Consider the following 20,551-nt stretch of genomic DNA (forward strand, 5'->3'; position numbering starts at 1 on the left):
AGTTGCCATCAGTGATTTCCCACTCCTCCTTAGGGTATGTTGTCCTCACAGATGGAAATCTTACAAATCACTTAATTTGACATGTACTTCCACTTTTAATGCTGTTAGCCTCGTCCATAAAAGTCCTTGAAAAAGTTACATCTTGTTGGTATAAACAGATTTTTAAATGGTGCACCAAGTCATAATTAAATACTGAACAACCTCTCTGGCCTAAAAACCTTTTTTTGTTTGTTTGTGTCATGTCAAATTTCTCCATTACTGTAACCAAAGTGCAATTTTTTAAAAATAGAAAAAAAATTTCAAGTTTATGATATTTCACCTTCAACCTTAATCTCATGTAATACATCCAATCTTTTTCTCACACCGTAAAATGATTAAAAAGTGAAGGAAAAGTGCTTTTTAGTTCCTGTTTTGTGGTTTGAGAGAATTCTTCAATGAGATTGACTGTTTAACCTATTTCGTGACAAAAGGAGACCCCCGTAGCTGTTGTCAGAATAAAATTTTAATAGTTAGGTAAAGGTTAAATCTACGCCCCAGAAATCACTAGATATTTGTGGCCAGCTTTAAGGTTAATGGGCAGCAACATCACTTCACCACTGACTGCAAATCTAGGTCAATAAGCACAGCAGGGCAGCAATAAACGTTATATCCCTCAAACTGTTTAATAATCCAATGGCATTTCTGTCTAAGAATAAATTTGCAACTACCTCAAAAAAACCAGCAAATTGTGTAAACAGTACTGCAAAACAATATGTTAAATCTTGAAGAAAAAAAGACCTGCATTTACCTAAAAATAGCATTTTTTACGACCATTGGATGTCTCCAAGTGCTTTACAGCCAATTAAGTTCTTTCAAAGTGCAGCCAATGTTTTAAAATAGGAAACACAGCAGCCAATTTGTGCACAAACAGTAATGTATTTATTGTAGCCAGGACACAGAGGATAACTCCCCTGATCTTCATCTAATTGATGGCACCTCTGACAATGAAGCACTCCCTCATAACAACAGTGGGGCGTTCACCTTGATTTTTGTGCTCAAGCCCTGGAGTGAGATTGAATCCAGAACCTTGTGACTCGAGATGAGACTGCTATTAACTGAGCCATAGCAAGCACTTAAATCAATAGGTGTATCTTCTGAAGAAAGGAAATGTGTGGAAGCAAGGCAAACCTATTATGGTCCATCCACAAATTTTGTAAATCTGACTTTGTAGCTGAGCAGTGCTGAAAACCAGTAAAAAGCATACTAAAATGAAACTAAGAATCATGTTGAGAAACAAACAATTTTTTTTAAAAATCATCAGATGTCTGAAAGCCTTCCCGATTGAAAGCTGACCTCTTAAAAACCCAAAAGAATGGAAATGGAGCCAGAATGGTTGCAAAACAGCATCTTGAAGTGAAAGAATAAAGATCCCCCCGACCCGAAACCCCCAACAGACTATGATACATTCCGACCAAATAAGCAGAAATCACAGCAAACTTCACCACCATCACCCACACCCAGCACAAATCAACAACCAAAATGGTCATGACTAGATTTCAGTTGCCAGATATTAGGGTAAGTTAATCAACATCTTACAAGACCAAAAGCACAAGTAGAAAACGTTAATAGCAGTGTTGAGTAGTAGAACTATAATTCCACATGCCTCACAATTCTTTTCCCACAAGCATGAAAGAAAATATTGGATTTGAAATCCAATCTTTTCCCTTTTTTCCCCTCTCCCCATCCCTCAAACAAATATATTCTGCTATCTCACCCAAAAGTGTCGTCTTCCCATAAGCACAAATGTTTAAATGCCCAACCTGCAATTGGCAATCCCCTCAGAGTAGAAATTTGTTATTTGGACCGATTGAAGCCCACCCATGTCACCAAGTAGCAACAACTGGCATTTGTGTAGCAAAACATTCCAAGGCACTTCACAAGAACACTATCAAAAACTTGACATCTAGCTACATAGGACAGATGGCCAAGAGGTAGGTTTTAAAGAGTGTCTTAAAGGAAGAGAAATATAAAATATGTTTAAGGAGAGAATGACAGAGCCCAGGGCCTAGACAGCTAAAAGCACTGCCGCAATGGTGGAGCAATTAAAACTCGGGGGTGCAAAAAAGGTCAGAATTGGAGGAGCGCAGAGATTTCAGAAAGATGTAGGGCTGAGGGAGGGTAGAGAGAGAGGGAGGGGCAAAGTCATGGAGGGATTTAAAACTATAGGGTGAGATTTTTAAAATTGGGATGCTGGTGGACTGGGAGCCAAAGTAGGTCAGTAAGCATAGAAGTGATGGGTGAATGGGACTTGACATGAGCTAGGATGCAGGCAGCAAATTTTGGATGAGCTCAAGTTCAGAGTTCAAGTGCAAAATGGGAAGTCAGCCAGGAAAGCACTGAAATGGACAAATCTTGAGATAATAAAGCCATGAATGAGGCTTTCAGCAGATCAGCTGAGGCAGCAGCAGAATCAAGTGGCATTACAGACCTGGAAGTAGGCAGTCTAGACAAAATACCACACCAAGATTTCAAACAATCTGGTGCAGCTTCAGACAGTTGCCAAGGAGGTGGATGGAGTCAGTGATACAGGAATGGAGTTTGTGGCAGAGGACAAAGACAATAGCTGTAGTCTTCCAAATGTTGGTTGATGGAAATTTCTGCTCATCCAGTGTTAGATATTGGGAAAGCAGCGTGACAAATTAAAGATATTGTGGGGGGTTGAGAGAGGGTGAAGTAGTGCTGGTTGTCGTCAGCACATATGTGGAATTTGATGTGTTTTCAGATGATGTGGCCAAGGCGTAGCATGTAAATGCCAAATAAAATTGGTTGAGGATAGTATCTTCTGGGACTCCAGAGCCAGCGATATGGGAGCAGGAAGGGAAGCCACTTCAGGGAATTCCCTGGCTACAACTTGTTGGTTAAGAACAGAACCAGGCAAATTCCATTCTCGCCAATCAGAACACCTGTACCTCTCATGAGCTCATCTCCCCACCCCTACAGTGCCCATTGTCATGAAAATATAATAATTTTCACAATGTTATTGGGATTTATTGTAAAGTAGGAATAGTGGGGTCGGGACAGTGATTGATATATATATATATATATATATATATATATATAAATAAATATATATAAAATATATATATATATATATATATATATATATATATATATATATATATATATATATATATATATATATATATATATATATATATATATATATATATATATATATATATATGTGTGTGTATGCGCGACTTCATTGAATTAAAGACAGCTGGTCTGAAGGCTTTGATGTATCAGAAGAGAAGCTAGCTTTGAAATGCTAAATAAGTAAACTTGGCTGAAGCTTTAGAATGTGAGGTGTAAAGGAAAGATTGCATTTTTAGATAAGCCAGAGTAGTTTGAATTTCAAAGGAGAGGGTGAAATGTTACACTTAGCCAAAAGAAACCAAACAGCGTATTTATTTTTCCCAAAGCTTACTAATAAAAATCTTTCATAGTACCAATTTTATTATTAGAAAGGTAAAGTCTAAAGACATATTGAAACAATGAAGTTTGCTTTCAAAGGGGAAAATTTGTATTAATGAGAGAAGGTTATGTGTAAGAGGAAGGTACTCTAAGAGCTAATAAGTGTAAAAAGCCTCCAGCCTCTATGTACCAAGCTGCTGCCTACAGGAACCAAAGCTAAGAGAATTCATTGAATGTCCCTGTCCAGGGTATTGTGTGCTTTGCCTGCGTCTGTTAAAATCAATTTTGTTTATACTGTTGCCTTAAGGGGGGTGTAACTGGGAGTCAGATTAATTAGGGGAGCTAGGAGTTATCATAGTAGTAATTTGTAGACCTATGATGTGTTTAAAATGATTAATAAATGTTTAATTTAGTTTTGTTAAAAACCTCAGATTCAGTGGACTTATTACTACTGAAGTCAAGGTATCAAAACAAAAATACAAATTGCAAGACAGTTGTGGCAGTTGTTTCAAGTTTCCCTCTGGGATTTGAGCAGCTTAGCATTTACCATCCACTGTGCCATAACACCACTGTTAAGAAACAGAGATAGTTTAATTAAGTTATATTGGTATTTGTAAGTGTTAGGAATGAGTTTCAGCTTCAAAGTTTAAGTTTGATTTGTATTTCTGTATTTGTGTGTTAAAAGGTCAAATTGAGTTTTAGTTTCACTTTAAAAAAGGTGCCTGCATTTCTAATGAAAGTTTTATGACTCTAAGCTAAGTTAAACCAAGAGTAGAGAAACTGAGCTGTTGCCTAGCAACAGGGGGTCCAGCAAGGCAGGACCCTCCCACAGACACACACAGAAGAAACGAATAATGGCAGTTTGATTTGGAAGCTGGCTTTGAAAGTAGCTGCCAGGAGAGACTGGAGCAAAGGGAACAGATACACAGTCCCAAGCCAAAGAAAAGACCCCAAAATCCAGAGGAGTGGAATAGGAGAAAGTCCTAAGAAGATTTCTAGTCAAAGGAAAGACAAGAACCTGGAAAAAGTCCTGTTAAGTGAAGTTAAGAATGAGGGGCAGAGAGAGAGACTCTAAGCTTCAGATTTAAACAAACAAAAAGCTGCAGAAAGCAGTTTCAAAGCGTGAACAGCTTGCAAGAGGCAAGAAGGTCCAAAGAAACAACTGAAGGTCTGTAACTATTTGTTGTGGGTGGTGGTGTACTGTTGACAGCTGAGTTAGTGAGAAAAAGTGCATGGAAGACAGCTTGAATGCATGTGGTGGCCCAGGAGAGAGCAACATCGGAAGGAGAGTACGAAACCCTGAAAGTGAACCCTGCGTAAGGCGTCTGAGAGAAAGCATCGGTTTGGGAGAAGATTCCAAAGCAAGTTCTTGGAGAGTGGAGATTTGAATTCCTCATGTGAAAGAGGGAGTTCAGTGAGACTAATTGGATCATGTTGTGACAAGTGTCTAGGGAGAGTTGAGGAGGTCCATTGCATCTGGTTGAGGTGGCATCTGTCACTTGGTTTCAGAGTGTCATGTGCCTGACTACGGGTCGCCATAGGTTTACATGGATTGTGTACTTATTGTGATCATGAAATTATAAGACAGCTTTTATAACTTGCGTTATCCTTACAAATCTGTATATATCTGTTGTCTGTGAATATCTGCTGAGTTTTTCCAGCATTTTCTGTTTTTATATCTGTAAAGGTGTAGTTGTGGAGGAAGGAGTATTGTAATATAGTTCATCTTTTCTTGTTTAGATAATGTGTAATTCTTTTGTTAAATTTTCATCAGCTGACTTTTGTGACCCTGTTCAGTAGCCACTCTCCACGTATCTAAACAAACAAAAGTTAGGATCTATTGAGCTGGGTTCCACTCTGGGATCAGGCTTGTCCTGGGGTAACCTCAGCTGGGATCATAACACCGCCAATTAAGTGATAGGAGCACACAGATTCCCACAGAGCTGTGTTTTGATGACTTTAACCTAATGTCTACTCCAAGCACACCTCCTCTCACCTTCCTCTCACAAAGCATTATTTAGTTTATTGGACAACTTCCCCATCCTGCTCGTCTTCGGTTTCCACCTCCTTCCCCTTCTGTATAATCTCCATCCCTCTACTGGCCCATTGGCCACGTTGCAAAGAGATATTACTCTCAGATTCAGACTTCCTCACACCACTTTCCACCTGCCAGCTTTCCTGAAGCCAGGGAAACTCTGTCGACTGTGGTTCAAAATAGAATTACTGTTAAAGTGAAGGCACGCAGTCTTATTAAAATACTTAAATGAGTAACCCTGCGAGCAGAGTTGCTCATCTCTTGTCCCACCTTCGTTTCAACCAGCAATGACAAGGGGAGGTGGTGGCGTAGCGGTATTGTCATTAGACTAGTAATCCAGGGTAACGATCTGGAGACGCAGGTTTGAATCCCACCACAGCAGATGGCGAAATTTGAATTCAATAAAAATCTGGAATTGAAAGTCTGGTGACCACTATGAAACCATTGTCGATTGATATCTGGCTCACTAATGCCCTTTAGGGAAGGAAATCTGCCATCCTTACCTGGTCTAGCCTACATTTGACTCCAGACCCGCAGCAGTGGTTGACTCTTAAATGCCCTCCGCTGAAAGCCATTAGGTTGCATTAAACCTCTACGAAGTCTAAAACGAATGAAATCAGACGGACCACCCAGCACTGACCTAGGCACCGGAAACGACATTGGCAAACTCAGTCCCGTCAACCCTGAAGGACCATTGCCAAAATTGAGAGCGCCGTATCACAGACTATTCAAACAACAGCCTGACATAGTCATATTCTCGGATTCATACCGTACGGATAATGTCCCAGATACCATAAATCGCCATCAACAGATCCAGCAGGGGTGGGAGCACAGTGGTATAGTCAGGAGGGAGTTGCCCTGGGAGTTTTCAACATCAACACTGGACCCTGTGACGTCTCCTAGCATCACTATGAGTGACCACCGCACAGTACTTATGAACAGAGACGGAGTTCTGTCTTCACATTGAATATAACCTCTCTGTTGTGTTGTATGGCACTACCACCATGCTAAATGGGATAGATTTCAAACAGATTTGGCAACTGAAAAAGAAAGCTGGGCATCTCTGAGGCACTGTGGGCCATCAGCAGCAGCAAAATTGTATACAACCATAATCTGTAACCTCATGGTCCAACATATCCCTCTTACCATTACCACCAAGCCAGGGCATCAACTCTGGGTCAGTGAAGAGTGCAGGAGGCATGCCAGGAGCAGCATCAGACATGCCTAAAGATGAGTTGTCAACCTGGTGAAGCTACAACACCAAGACTACTTGCATGTCAAACAGCATAAGCAGCAAGTGATAGACAGAGCTAAGCGATTCCACAACCAACAGAAGAGATCTAAGCCACATTCAGCTGTGAATGGTGGTGGACAATTAAACAACTCACTGGAAGAGGAGGCTCCACAAATATCCCAAATCTCAATGATGGGGAGCCCAGCATATCAGTGCAAAAGATAACAACAATCTTCAGCCAGTAATGTCTGGAGGATGATCCATCTCTGCCTCCTCCGGAGGTCCCCAGCATCACAGATGCCACTCTTCAGCCAATTTGGTTCACTCCATGTGGTATCAAGAAATGGCTGAAGGCACAGGATACTGCAAAGGCTTTGGGCCCTGACAATATGCTGGCAATAGTACTGAAGCCTTGTGCTCCAGACCTTGCCACACCTCTACCCAAGCTGGTCCAGTACAGCTATAACACAGGCATCTACCTGGTAATGTGGATAATTGCTAGGCATGTCAAATACACAAAACACTGCACAAATCCAACTCAGCCAATTACTGCCCCATCAGCTACTCTTGATTATCTGTAAAGGGATGGAAGGGGACATCAACAGTGCTATCAAGCAGCACTTGCTTAGCAATAACCTATTCACTGATGCTCAGTTTGGGTTCCGCTAGGATCACTCAGCACCTGACCTCATTACAGAGTTTGGAAGATGCTATCTAAGGATCCGTGGTGAGTTCCTGTAATGCATCCTGTAGATGCTACACACTGCTGCCACCAAGCGTCAGTGGTGGGGGGACTGAATGTTTGTGGATGGGGTGCCAATCAAATAAGGGTGCTTTGTCCTGAATGGTGCTAAGTTTCTTGAGTGTTGTCGGAGCTGCACTCATCCAGGCAATCCATCACACTCCTGATGTGTGCCTTGGGGACTTTGGGGAGTCAGGAGGAGAGTGACTCGCTGCAGGATTCCTAGCCTCTGACTTGCTGAACTCTCGAGACGAGGGGAAAGTGACTGCCTTGACATCAAGGCAGCCTTTGACCAAGTACGGCATCAAGGAGCCCAAGTAAAACTGGAGTCAATGGGAATCGGCGGAAAACTGTCTGCTGGTTTGAGTCATGCCTAGCAGAAAGGAAGATCGTCGTGGCTATTGGAGGTCGAAAATCTCAGTTCCAGGACACCACTGCAGGAGTTCCTCAGGGTAGTGTCCTCGGCCCAACCATCTTCAGCTGCTTCATCAATGACCTTCCTTCCATCATAAGGTCAGAAGTGGTGATGTTTGCTGATGATTGTACAATGTTCAGCACCAGTCCTGACTCCTCAGATACTGAAGCATTCCATGCCCAAATACAGCAAATCCTGGACAATATCCAGGCTTGGGCTGACAAGTGGCAAGTAACATTCGCGCCACACAAAAGTGCCTGGCAATGATCGTCTCCAACAAGAGAGAATCTAACCATCGCCCCATGATATTCAATGGAATTACAATCACCAAATCCCCAACTAACAACATTCTGGGGGGTTACCATTGACCAGAAACTGAACTGGACCAGTCATATGAACACTGTAGCTACAACAGCAAGTCAGAGGCTAGGAATCCTGCGGCGAGTCACTCTCCTCTGACTCCCCAGAGCCTGTCCATGATCTACAAGGCACAAGTCAGGAGTGTGATGGAATACACTCCAATTGCCTGGATGAGTGCAGCTCCAACAACACTCAAGAAGCTTAACACCATGCAGGACCAAGCAACCCTCTTTGATTGGCACCCCATCCACAAGCATTTAGTCCCACCACCACTGACGCTCAGTGGCAGCAGTGTGTACCATCTGCAAGATGCACTACAGGAACTCACCAAGGATCCTTAGACAGCATCTTCCTAACTCACAGCTCTACCGTCTAGAAGGATAAGGGCAGTAGATGCATGGGAACGACACACCTGGAAGTTCCCCTCCAAGCCACTCACCACCCTGACTTGGAAATACATCGCCATTTCTTCACTGTCACTCAGTCAAAATCCTGGAACTCCCTCCTTAACACCATCGTGCATGTACCTACAACACCTGGAATGCTGCGGTTCAAGAAGGCAGCTTACCACCACCTTCTCAAGGGCAATTAGGGATGGGCAATAAATGCTGGCCTAGCCAGCAATGCTCACATCCCATGAAGGAATGAAAAAAAAGACAGGTTGAGTTCCTATCAGATGTTTAGCTTTTTAACCACCTGTCCAAACAAAACCCAACAATTTTTAGGTCTGATTTCTCCCATTATGCTCATCTATTACTTGAACATAAAGCTCTTTCTGGGTTTAATGCAAAATAATATGAAACTACTTTTGAAAAGTCTAGCTGAAGAGGAGTTGAAAACCATAGTTGCATCCTGATTCAATTAATATAGTGGATGCTACATTTCTGTTCTAACTGGTGCAGGGGGCAGTAGAATGAAGCAATAAATATCTTAAAAAAAATAGATTCCAAAACAATTGTTAAAGAAAATTAGAACAAATATTGTTTACAATGAGGCTCAAGAAAAGCCTCCACTGAAGCTAATGGATGACCAAAGCCCATCCCTATTTAGCCACATTCAGGAACAGTTCTAAATGCACGGAGAATGTCTTAATGGCTGAAAGATGGAGCATTAGTTTTTGTAGGAGCAAACTGAGATTTTGAAGAATAGCAATATGTTGGATGGACTTCCAAATTAACTCTATAAAATAGATCAGATAAAGCTTTCCCGAGGAAATCACACTATCTTCAACTTTAAAAAGTTAAGCATTACAGTCAAATGAACTTCAGTTTCAGTGATCATAAATGCTGAATATGCTCAAAAGTACAGAGGAAAGAGATGGTGGTTTCGGTTTCTTTTCTCCATTGAAATCTTTGCTGTCATCACATTCAAAATTTTTTCTTGTGCTTAAAAGAAATCTTCATTATTTCTTTACTAACACTTAACAGTATGAATAATTGATTATTTTCTTTTAAAAAAAATCATGCCAAAGTCAATCTCAAGATTCAAACACAGAATGAAAGGCATCCTGTCCTCCATAGCTTGATTGCTGCAATAAGTATAGTTGTATTTTAAAAATTTATAGCCAATAAATCATTACCTCCATGAGACACAGGGTAAAGGCAGAAAATACGTGAGGGAAAGTAAAACATTGTAGTGGCATTCTGGAGTGCTGCATTACCTACTCTCAAGCCTTCAATTCACATCTGCCAATCCTCATGCAGTGAACTTCCAAACAAAGTGGTATCATTGATAAAACACTCCTCGTCTATAGGAATACAACTCTAAATAATTGGCAAAAAGCACAGAAAATAAGTTGAGCAACTCAGAAAAAAGAAAATCAGGAGGAGAGCTCCAATATACAAGATGAAAGGTTATGATTAGGCTTTTGGAAGCAGGGAGAAGATTGGCAGGACAGATGGATCTAGGGAGGTCCAGAGATCAGGAACATGTAACAATGTTCCAATTGTGGAACACAAGGAGCAGAGAATAAGAAGTAAATCAGTGTCAAATGAGTGGAGGATACCTCCAAGATCTTGGAAGACATTACCAAGGTAGAGGGGGAAACGGTCACAGCGGCATTTGAAAGCGAGGTCATGGATCTCAGTCAATTTGCTGAAGTATGTGCTGCCCATTAGAGTTTAGAAAGAACAGAGTTGATGGGACTACAGGATTTTGTGCAGCAGAGGTCGCAGGCAATGACACTGTGGATGCCAAGGACAGAAAGACAGCAAAGGCAGCACAAATGCAGGTTTCAGTTGCATGAGGGACGTAGGGTGATGCTGTGAATTTGGTAAAAAGGTTTTGGTACCAGACCCAACTCTGGGGAGGAGCTCAGCTCTTCCATGGGTAGTTGTAAAATTGGAGCCAACATTTAAACATTCCTTCTGTAGGATTCTTAAGGACACAAGACATTCATTCATCTTTCAGATGATACATTAAAGTTTCCTCCTGAAGTAGACATAAAAGATCCCATGGCACTATTTTGAAGAAGTGCAGGGTGCCTCTCTTTTCTCTTGACCAATATTTATCCATCAATCAACATCAGTAAAACAGATTATCTAGTCATTAACTCATTGCTGTTTGTGGGAGCTTGCTGCATGTAAATTGGCTACCATGTTCCCACATTACAACAGTGGCTACACTTCAAAAAAAAATTCATTGGCTGTAAAGCTGCTTTGGGAAATCTTGAAGCCATGAAAAACACAATACAAATGCAAGTTCTTTCTTTCTTGTTCCAATAAACTATGCAGTTATAAACTTAGAACATTGTGCACAATATAAGCTTCTGCGTTTGTAAAGTGCACTTTTGCAGACGAGCAATATAATCCAAAAGGTCAGAAGAACCACTCATAATAATGTTGTGTCTGTGGTATAGAAGCTATATATGAAGTTGCAATCGGAACAATTACATATTCAAGACTGAGAGGATTCATTCAGCTAAAAATCTGTATTTAAACAATGGTCAGTCTTGGTTGAATCACTATACTGTACAACTTATTCATTTAACTCTTGGTGACTTAATCCTCAAAATAAATAGATATAGAAATATTAGTCAATCACCAAGGGTTTGGACATGGAGTCAATACCAAGGCAGGGATATAATTTAGGCAGATATAATTTAGTCCCCAGTTTCATACATTGTCTTAACGTTTAATATTGAGAAAAATTCGAAGTTCACATTTTTAAGAAAAAAGCTCATTTGCTACAATGACACCCTTCACCATTTATCGCACTCCAGCTGCTAGAGGGCAAAGTTTGATGAGTGAAACTTGATGACCAGAAGAGTGTGAAGTTCAACCTCAACCAGAGTTCAGCTTCAGGATGAATTTGGACAGGATTTTTTTTCTATAATACATGTGCGAAGTGAGCATGAGGAGGTAGGAATCCTGCAAAAGTTTGGTGTACATGGAAACTCATGACAAGATTTATATTTGTAAAGTTGAACAGTTCGACACAAAAGGATGGTAGTTCAGGGAACACATAACGTATGAGATGTAAGATGGGCCCCATTATGGACCCTAAAGGCAGTGCATCTGCACCATGCGTAGGAAAACTGGGTCCATGGAGTACAGGATCTGTGTGTCAAAGTGCAAGTGGCCACTCTACTGGAATTGTACTCAATTGTACTCTCCAGAATGTGATCACCTAGGAGGAAGTTGAGGGCACAGGGTTAACAGAAGAGGCAGAAATGGGTTGCCTACTAGATGGACAGCAATGAGAGACATGACTCCTAGATGCAGAGAACCCAATGGACAGATAAGCACAAGATGGAGAACAACTCAGATGGATGGTCCTAAGTAGCAATATGGATACCTGGGGGATCTGAAGAACGATAACTCTGTCTGTCTTTCTCTCCACAGATGCTGTCAAGCCTCTCAAAAAAATTATCTGGTCATTATCACATTGCTGGTTGTGGGAGCTTATTGTGCCCAAGTTGACTGTCAGTGTTTCCTACATTGCAACAATGATTACACTTGAAAAGTACTTAATTGGCTGTTAAGAGCTTTGGGTCTTCCTGAGGTCATGAAAGACACTACATTCCTTCAAAATGACTGGCTCCTGATCTCAAACTGTCATAGCATAAGGAATGTCAAACGGAGGTCAGACACTTTCCACAAGTTAGAATTCACCTTATGAAATTCTTCTACATGCCAGAGCAGTATAAACAGAAAGGCACATGAAAAAAACTACACATTTTAATCAAGGGAATGGAAAACTTCTTCAGGTTAGCTAATTTGAAAACTAATCAGCTGAACACAATAATGAACATAATAACTGGGTTATCAATCCCATAGCTTGGTGTTAAGGGGTTGCAGTCTTTTAATAGCCTTTCCACATTCTATTGTGGAAACAAGTCCCAAAAGCGTTACCAACCCTGCAACCATTTATTCCCTCCCCACCACATCACCCCCAAAGCCTGGATCTCAATTGCATCCCCATCCAATGTCCTTTTCAAAAATAAGGTGCATTTGCTTGAAGTGTAAGGATACTATTGATGAGAGACAGGAAAAAGAGTAATTTTAAAAAGTCAATACAAAATGAGCATTTTGTAACTGCAGTGGTTTAATTTGTTGAGTGGCACTAATTCTAATTATACCATCCCACCACAAACCCCTCCCCCCAAAACACAAAAAATAAGGCAACAGTGCGCTGATAATGTCAGAAATGAATCATAACAAACCTTTCTGCTTTACAACAATCTTTTTGGTGGTTACGTACAAAGATTATAAATAAAAAGTTTTGGATGGGCTGTTTAATTTCACAATGAAAATCATAAATAACATGTTATGTCAGAGATTGCAGAAAGCATTATAAAAAAAACTGTGGAGGGGGGTTGCTGCAGTTCAACTATATTTAAATAACAAAAGATGAACCTGCAGAATTAACCTCTCAAAAATGTTCTTTTTCCCTAAATTCAGTAAAAAAAAGTTTCACTGAAGATGAAAATTTCAAGTCAGCTCCCTCTCTAGATCTTCTGAATGGTTTGATTTTTTTTTCAAAAAAAAAATCCAGTAAGTATCTTCCATGACCACAAGAATATAAAATTCAGCAAATGACCTCATTTCTCCAGATCCTTCATGCTAGATATGCAATGTTAAAATGGGTCTTCACAGAGCTCAAAATCAAAAATGAAATTAACAAGGTCTCCTGCCATGACAAACCTACATGTACCTGTGCAACTGGTCTTGTCTGATCAGGTCAGTACAAATCGCTATACAATGGACTCAGCACCAAAGTTATGAGTGTTGAAAACCCCAACACCAAGTAATGACTAGCAATATCCCAGGTTACTTAGCACGCAACATTTGCAGTTCACATTGAATCAACTATTGCCTCCCCCATTACTTAATTTCCTTTACAGTCATTCCACCTAAACAATTATTATTAGGCAACAAAGATGGGACCCATGGATTATTTCAGCCTCCCAAAGTGACACAGATGTCACAATCTTCTAACCTGTGAGTACCCTGGAAAAATTACCCAGATCATGGTTCCACAGCAATTCTGCCAGATATCTCTGCACCTCAACATCATCAATTTATATTTATAAAGCACCTTTTAACATAATTAAAGTCCCAAGGCAATTCACAGGAGCATTTTAAAACAAAATATGAAACAAGATGCATAAGGAGACAGTAAAGCAGATGGCTAAAAGCTTGGTCAACGAATCGGGTATTAAAGGAGAAAAGGTTAGGGAGGCATAGGCAGGGAATTCTAGAGCTTACAGCACAGGCAGCTGAAGGCATGGCCACCTCTTGCAATCTCAAACAGAGGCAAAGGATATGTCCACTCTCAAGTTCAGTGTTCTGAACCTCAACACAAAAAACTCATTGCCTAATTCTTTGGGAACATTATGGAGTTATGGTGACCAGACATTAGAAAAATACCCTTATACTTTCAAAGTAGGGGTGTGTACCATAGCCAACTTATTTGAAACATACAGATGAAGTGTTAAATGGTTCTTCATTGATGTCTCCTGAGATAACTGTATTGCTCTCTACAAAGTTCAAGAAACTAACCTTCCAACATCAAAATAATCTTTCAGAGTGTCTGCATAAGATATGCCATACATGTATTCTTAAGCAAGATACTTGATTTTAACATGTACAGTAATCATTTTAGAAATGCCCATAATCTTAAAAGGAAGATCTAGCCATAATTCTCTGCAGATCGAGAAGCCCATTAGAAATTTCATAATCATACTCCGAAGTAGATCTAAAGCATGCAAGGAGCATCCAACACTAAAAAAGGGCTTTCCATGAAGTGAAACCTGGTCAGTGAAATTAGTTGGGAACTTATAAGATAAGAAAATGGAAATCTGTTAGGATACAAATTCTTTATGCAGTAAACAGATGGAATAATGAATCCCATGGTTGCAATTAATGGAATAATAAAAATTCACAGCACAGGAGGAGGTCATTCAGCATGAATCTGCGGCTGACTCTTTGAAAGAGTTGCCCAATTAGTCCCACTCCCCTGCTCTTTTCCCATAGCCTTTGGCTTTTCAGGTATATATCTGGCTCCCTTTTGCAAGTTACAATTGAACCCATTTCCAGTACTCCTGAAGGCAATACATTCCAGATAACAACAAAGCTCACTGTTTTTTTTAAAAATCCTTACATATCCCTGTCCATTTACCAATTATCTTGATTCAAAAGAATTAATGGAGGGCACAGAAGTGAGGACAAACCTTCAACAATTTCTCAATGTGATCTCAGCATTTTAGAAATCATGTCTAAAAAATTAATGTAATTATTATTTACAAAATCCATGACATTTACTCAAGAAACTACTTTGTAATTCACTTCACAGGTCTTTTCATTTTTAAATGCATACTTGCTAGTAATTGAAAGACTAGGTCATACATTGTAGGACACACTATTTTGTTTAAGTACTATATAATCAGAGGAGAGATTTTGCTCCTTGCAACAGTTTATAACTGACACTGTAGTACGAATTATCTTTTGTTTCAGTCTCTCCCAATGTACAGCCATGTACCGCTACAACATTGAAGTTCTAATTGTTTAGTAGGCCCAAAGTCAGTTTTTACTGGTACACCAATCATGTCAATTATTCGAGACCACCAGCTTTACAACTGAGGTCCAGATGAGGATCCCAGAGGTCTGAAAACCAAATCAAAAATTCTGCTCCACCTGGAACCAAGCATACCACGACACAGTGACTCAAGAATTTTGCATTCTTTATGCTTCATTATTTTTGTAATAATTATTTCATCATATACTGTTTCCTGCAATCAAAGCACTCCTTTGCTTATTTCAGAAGTTATGACAGTAATTCCAAAGAGAACAGATTGAAGGGAAGGGATAGAAGAGAATACAGAAAAGACTGAAATTCACTGATTTCGGTCAGACATGTTATTGGCGTGTTTCAGAAACCATGTTACAAAAATTATCTACTTTAATAGTTCAAAAAATATAGATTGACATTTCACTCTAGAAATTATTTGAAGCTATTCATCTAAAAATGAAACACTAGACAAACCTCAGAATTGTCAGGGTAAGCCATCGTCCTTTTAAAAATCAAGTTATTCCATAATACAGAATTCTGTATTTCATTTTGTCGCATGTTCCCGCATTTGCGTTTTTTTAAAATCGGGATTTACCTAACCAAAATGATGTTCGAAAACTGAATTCTGATACTAGAGTGGAGAACTCTGAAAGATTGGGATCCTCTTTGTTCCCTACAGATATATCTCGCCTGTACTACACCCCCAACAGTACACCCCCCGCCCGCCGTATAAGGCTACCGGATACTTTTTCAGTCGTAAATTCTATAATTTGTCTTAAATCAAACCTTCCACTAAAACGGGGACGCACCAGGGACAGAATTTGAAATCTCAGTCCCGCACTCACTTTCATCCTGTTCACCGTCCAACTTGCACGCAAAATCCAGACGATGAATATGCACCTTGCAGACAACTGATTCCAAGATCCCACCCCACCTTCCTCTAAAATAATTTGCAACAGTAACCACAAGGGGAAAAAATTCCTCGCAGTAAGGAAGACGACCAAAACAGATCATGTAAAACTTTACTTAAATTGTAGGTCAAAAAGAGTGACGTACGAAGGCTAATAATTCTGCGATAACCGATGGCAAGGGCTCAAATATTGCATAGGAAAAAAGTTGCTCTTCCAAGGATAATGTCATATCAGCAAAATTACCCAAACCTATTTAACTCTGTTCCAGAAAGACAAATTCACCAAATTAACATTCATCTTATTTGTTGAGCCAGCTGACAGCGGTAGAGGAAACGACATATTCTTTTCAAACAGTTCTCCATTCCCCCTAACGAAAATTTAAGTGCTTCACTGCATACGCTTATAAAACGGCATTTTTGCATTTTCTTTAATTGCTATTGAAAAACATCATAATACCAAGTCGATGTTTGGGTATATCAAACCTCACATTTCACAATGCAGTTTTTGATACTAAAAAACACATTGCAATAAAGCTCGTAAATGCATTACTTAATATATAAACACACACAAGAGCTTCGGGGCAGGCTTTACCTTCCGTAGAGCAGCGACGAGCAGACCCCGCCATTTGGGTGCATTGTCCTCAGTGAAGAAATCGTACTGTTGTTGTGGCTGCTGCATGGTGCAGCCTCCGGCCCCCGGACGCGCACCCGCAGCCTTTTCGAGTCAGAAAGAAGATTGGACGTTTTCTTCTTCGATCGCCACTCCTAGGACCGATCTCGAAATTATTCTTTCCTTCCTTCCTTCCTCCCTGCCCTACTTCTCAAGCGTTCGCCGACCGCTTCTCATTCCAGTCACACAGAACACCACCACCCTTTCCCCCTCCCCGAAAGTTTCGAAGTGATCGTTCCCCTTTCCCCTTTTTTTTGTGCCCCCCGCCAGCCCCTTTCGCTGCTGCTCCCGCTCGCTTCTCTCGCACGCCGGGGACACCATTCGGCTGCGGAGCAAACAGGGAGACGCTGGACACAGCAGCCAGCCAACCAACAGCTCAGGCTCAAGACGGAGGGACGGCGCGATCTCGAGACAGCTCGAGACCAAAAGTCAACGGTCGCCCTGTAACAGAGGAGGAGGGGAGCAAATCGCCAGCTGACCTCACGTATATATACAAAACACACACAAATCTCGATTACCACCCCGCCCCCCCCCCCCTCCGCCTTTTGAAACTCCCTTTCCACTGGTGTGAACGCCCACGGTTACATATTCAGAGCCTACCCCGAGCGCCAAACGCTGGCTCTGAAGGAAAAGGGGAAACAAATCGCTCCTTTTCACGAAAAATTAATAAAAATATCCCGTTTGTTGTCTTCAAACTTCAGAGCTTCAAACGTCTGCGCATGCGGCCAGACCGACAAGCGGCCGCATTTTCTTTTTCGCCCCAACACGGAAAAAGAACAGGAGGAAAGGTCGCTCTATTTACGCTGCCGGTTCCGTGCATTCTGGGAAACAGAGTTCTTTCTTCATTGCAATTGCAGCAAATTTACTCACATTCATAGTGTAGACTAGTATGGAATCACAGAATATTACACAAAAGGAGGCTATTCAAACATGGCACAGCTTTTATTGAGTTTGGGATCGCTGAGTGGACGATCCTCCGGAATAATTGATATAAAAACAGAAAATGCTGGAAATACTCAGCAGAGCATCTGCGGAGAGAAACAGAGTTAACATTTCAGGTCGATGGCTCTCCATCGCGACTGAGGCAAGATCGGATAGATTTTGAGTAAGTAAGAGTGGGAGGAAATGAAAGGAGGGGGTAGGAAGAACAACAAGGAAGGTCTGTCTTAGGGTCCAGTTGAAGAAATTAAAATGACAAACGGTGTCATGGTACAAAAGCCAAAGAGAATGTTAATGGGTATCGTAGATAGACCAAAGATGTGTCCAGTTGAAGTGTGAATGACTCCACATGGCAGCTGTCTGAATGCAAAATGAAGGAATAAGGAAATAAATGAGAGAGAAAAATGAAACAGCAAAAGTAAAGAAAGAAAATGGAGACAGAGCTTATGATCTAAAATAGTTCAAATTAGTATTGAGACCAGAAGGCTGTAGAATGCCATGTCAAAAGATGAGGTTCTTTGAGCTTCATTGGAAAACTAGCAGGCCAAAGATAGAAAGGTCAGAATGGAAGCAAGTTGGAGAATTGAAATGAAAAGCTCAGGGTCATGTTTGCAGACTGAACGGAGATGTTCCTCAAAGCGGTCACCCAATGTAAAGGAAACTACATTGTGAGCAGCAAATACTGTATACTAAATTGTAAGAAGGACAAGTAAATCGCTGTTTCACTTGGCAGGAGTGTTTGGGGCCTTGGATCGTGAGAAGAGAGGAGGTAAAAGGGCAGGTGTTGCATCTCCCACACTTGCATGGAAAGTTGCCAGAGAAAAGGGAGGGGTGTTAGGGTAACTGAGGAGTGGACCAGGCTGTTGTGAAGGGAACAGTCCTTTTGGCATGCTGAAAGGGGAAGGCAGGGGAAAATATGTTCAATGGTAACATTATGCTGGAGGTGGCAGAAATGGTGGAGGATGATCCGTTGAATACGGAGGCTGATTGGGTGGGAGTTGAGGACAAGGGAAACCCTATCATGATTCTGAGCGGGAGGGGAAGGATGAGAGCAGAAGTGCGTAAAATAGGCCAGACGTGAAGGAGGGCCATGTCAAACAACTGGTGGGGAATCCTTGGTTGAGAAAAAAGGAAGACATATCGGAAGCAATGGTATGGAAGGTTGCATCATCAAAAGTTAAAATGTAATAGGTTTTGAGCAAATGAAAGGGAGGGAGGGAGAAGAATAAATGGGAAGGTCTATGATAGGATGGAGGGCAGGAGGAATTAAATGACTAAAGGTTTCATGGTACAAAGGCTAAAGGGTATGGTAATGGGTCAAGTGAAAAGAAACAAAATATGTGAATAGATGAGTTGTGAATGGCTGGATAGCAGCCCTCCAACTGCAAAGTAAAGGGCTTAAGAAAGAAACCAGAGAAAACCTAAATCAGTTTTTAAAAAATACACAAAACAAGATGGGGGCACAAGTTACAACTTAAAATTGTTGAACTCATTGTTAAGTCCAGGAGGCTGTAAACCCCTGAGTCAAAAGACAAGGTTCTGTTCCCTGAGAGTGCATTGAGTTTTATTGGAACGCTGTAGCAGGCCAAGGACAGAAAGGTCAGAGTGGGAACAAGGTGGAATGTTTGGTCTGTACCCCAAAGCTGGCACATAAGCTGAGGTATTCATGAATGTAGCTTTAGGAGGAGGCAATGGCGTAGTGGTATTGTTTCTGGGCTAGTGATCCAGAGACCCTGGGTAATGCTGTGGGGACCTGGGTTCGAACCGCGCCACGGCAGATGGTGGAATTTGAATTCAATAAAAATCTGGAATTAAAAGTGTAATGATGACCATTGTTGATTGTTATAAAAACCCATCTGATTCACTAATGTCATTTAGGGAAGGAAATCTGTCATCCTTACCTGGTCTGGCCTACATGTGACTCCAGACCCACAGCAATGTAGTTGACTCTGAAATGGCCTAGCAAGCCACTCAGTTGTAACAAAATCACAAAAAAGGAAAGAAACCGGACAGCATCAACCTAGGCACTGAAAATGACAATGGCAATCTCAGCCCTGTTGACCCTGCAAAGTCCCCTTTACTAACATCTGGGGGCTAGTGCCAAAATTGGGAGAGGTCAAGCAACAGTCTGACATAGTCATCCTCACGGAATCATACCTTATGTCCCAAACATCACCATCCCTGGGTATGTCCTGTCCCGCCGGCAGGACAGACTCAGCAGAGGTGACGGCACAGTGGTATACAGTCGGGAGGGAGTTGCCCTGGGAGTCCTCAGCATCGACTCCAAACCCCATGAAGTCTCATGGCATCAGGTCAAACAAGGACAAGGAAACCTTCTGCTGATTACCATGTACCACCCTCCCTCAGCTGATGACTCAGTTCTCCTCCATGTTGAACACCGTTTGGAGGAAGCACTGAGGGTGGCAAGGACACCGAATGTACTCTGGATGGGGGACTTCAATGTCCACCAGCAAGAGTGGTTCGGTAGTACCACCACTGATCAAGTTGGCCGAGCCCTAAAGGACATAGCTGCCCAACCGGGTCTGCGGCAAGTGGTGAGGGAGCCAACAAGAGGGAAAAACATACTTGACCTCATCGTCACCAACCTACCTGCCGGAGATGCATCTGTCTATGACAATATCGGTAGGAACGACCACCACACAGTCCTTGTGGAGACGAAGTGCTGCCTTCACATTGAGGATATCCTCCATCATGTTCTGTGGCACTATCACTGTGCTAAATGGGATAGATTTCAAACAGATCTAACAACTCAATACTGGGC

At 41.4% G+C, this 20,551-nt stretch overlaps 1 protein-coding gene across 3 annotated transcripts in view; it reads right to left on the reverse strand.

The window, feature by feature from the left end:
• LOC121290818 (son of sevenless homolog 1) overlaps nucleotides 1-17,032 on the reverse strand; it is a 288,768-nt gene extending 271,736 nt beyond the window's left edge. For all 3 annotated transcript variants that reach the window (XM_041211819.1, XM_041211791.1, XM_041211781.1), the window contains exon 1: nucleotides 16,753-17,032. In XM_041211819.1, the coding sequence (XP_041067753.1) occupies nucleotides 16,753-16,839 (87 nt within the window). In that variant the 5' untranslated portion in view covers nucleotides 16,840-17,032. The remainder of the gene's footprint in view (nucleotides 1-16,752) is intronic.
• Between the last annotated feature and the right edge of the window lie 3,519 nt (nucleotides 17,033-20,551).

Source organism: Carcharodon carcharias, chromosome 2, assembly GCF_017639515.1.
Source record: "Carcharodon carcharias isolate sCarCar2 chromosome 2, sCarCar2.pri, whole genome shotgun sequence".
In the NCBI taxonomy this organism is placed as follows: Eukaryota; Metazoa; Chordata; class Chondrichthyes; order Lamniformes; family Lamnidae; genus Carcharodon; species Carcharodon carcharias.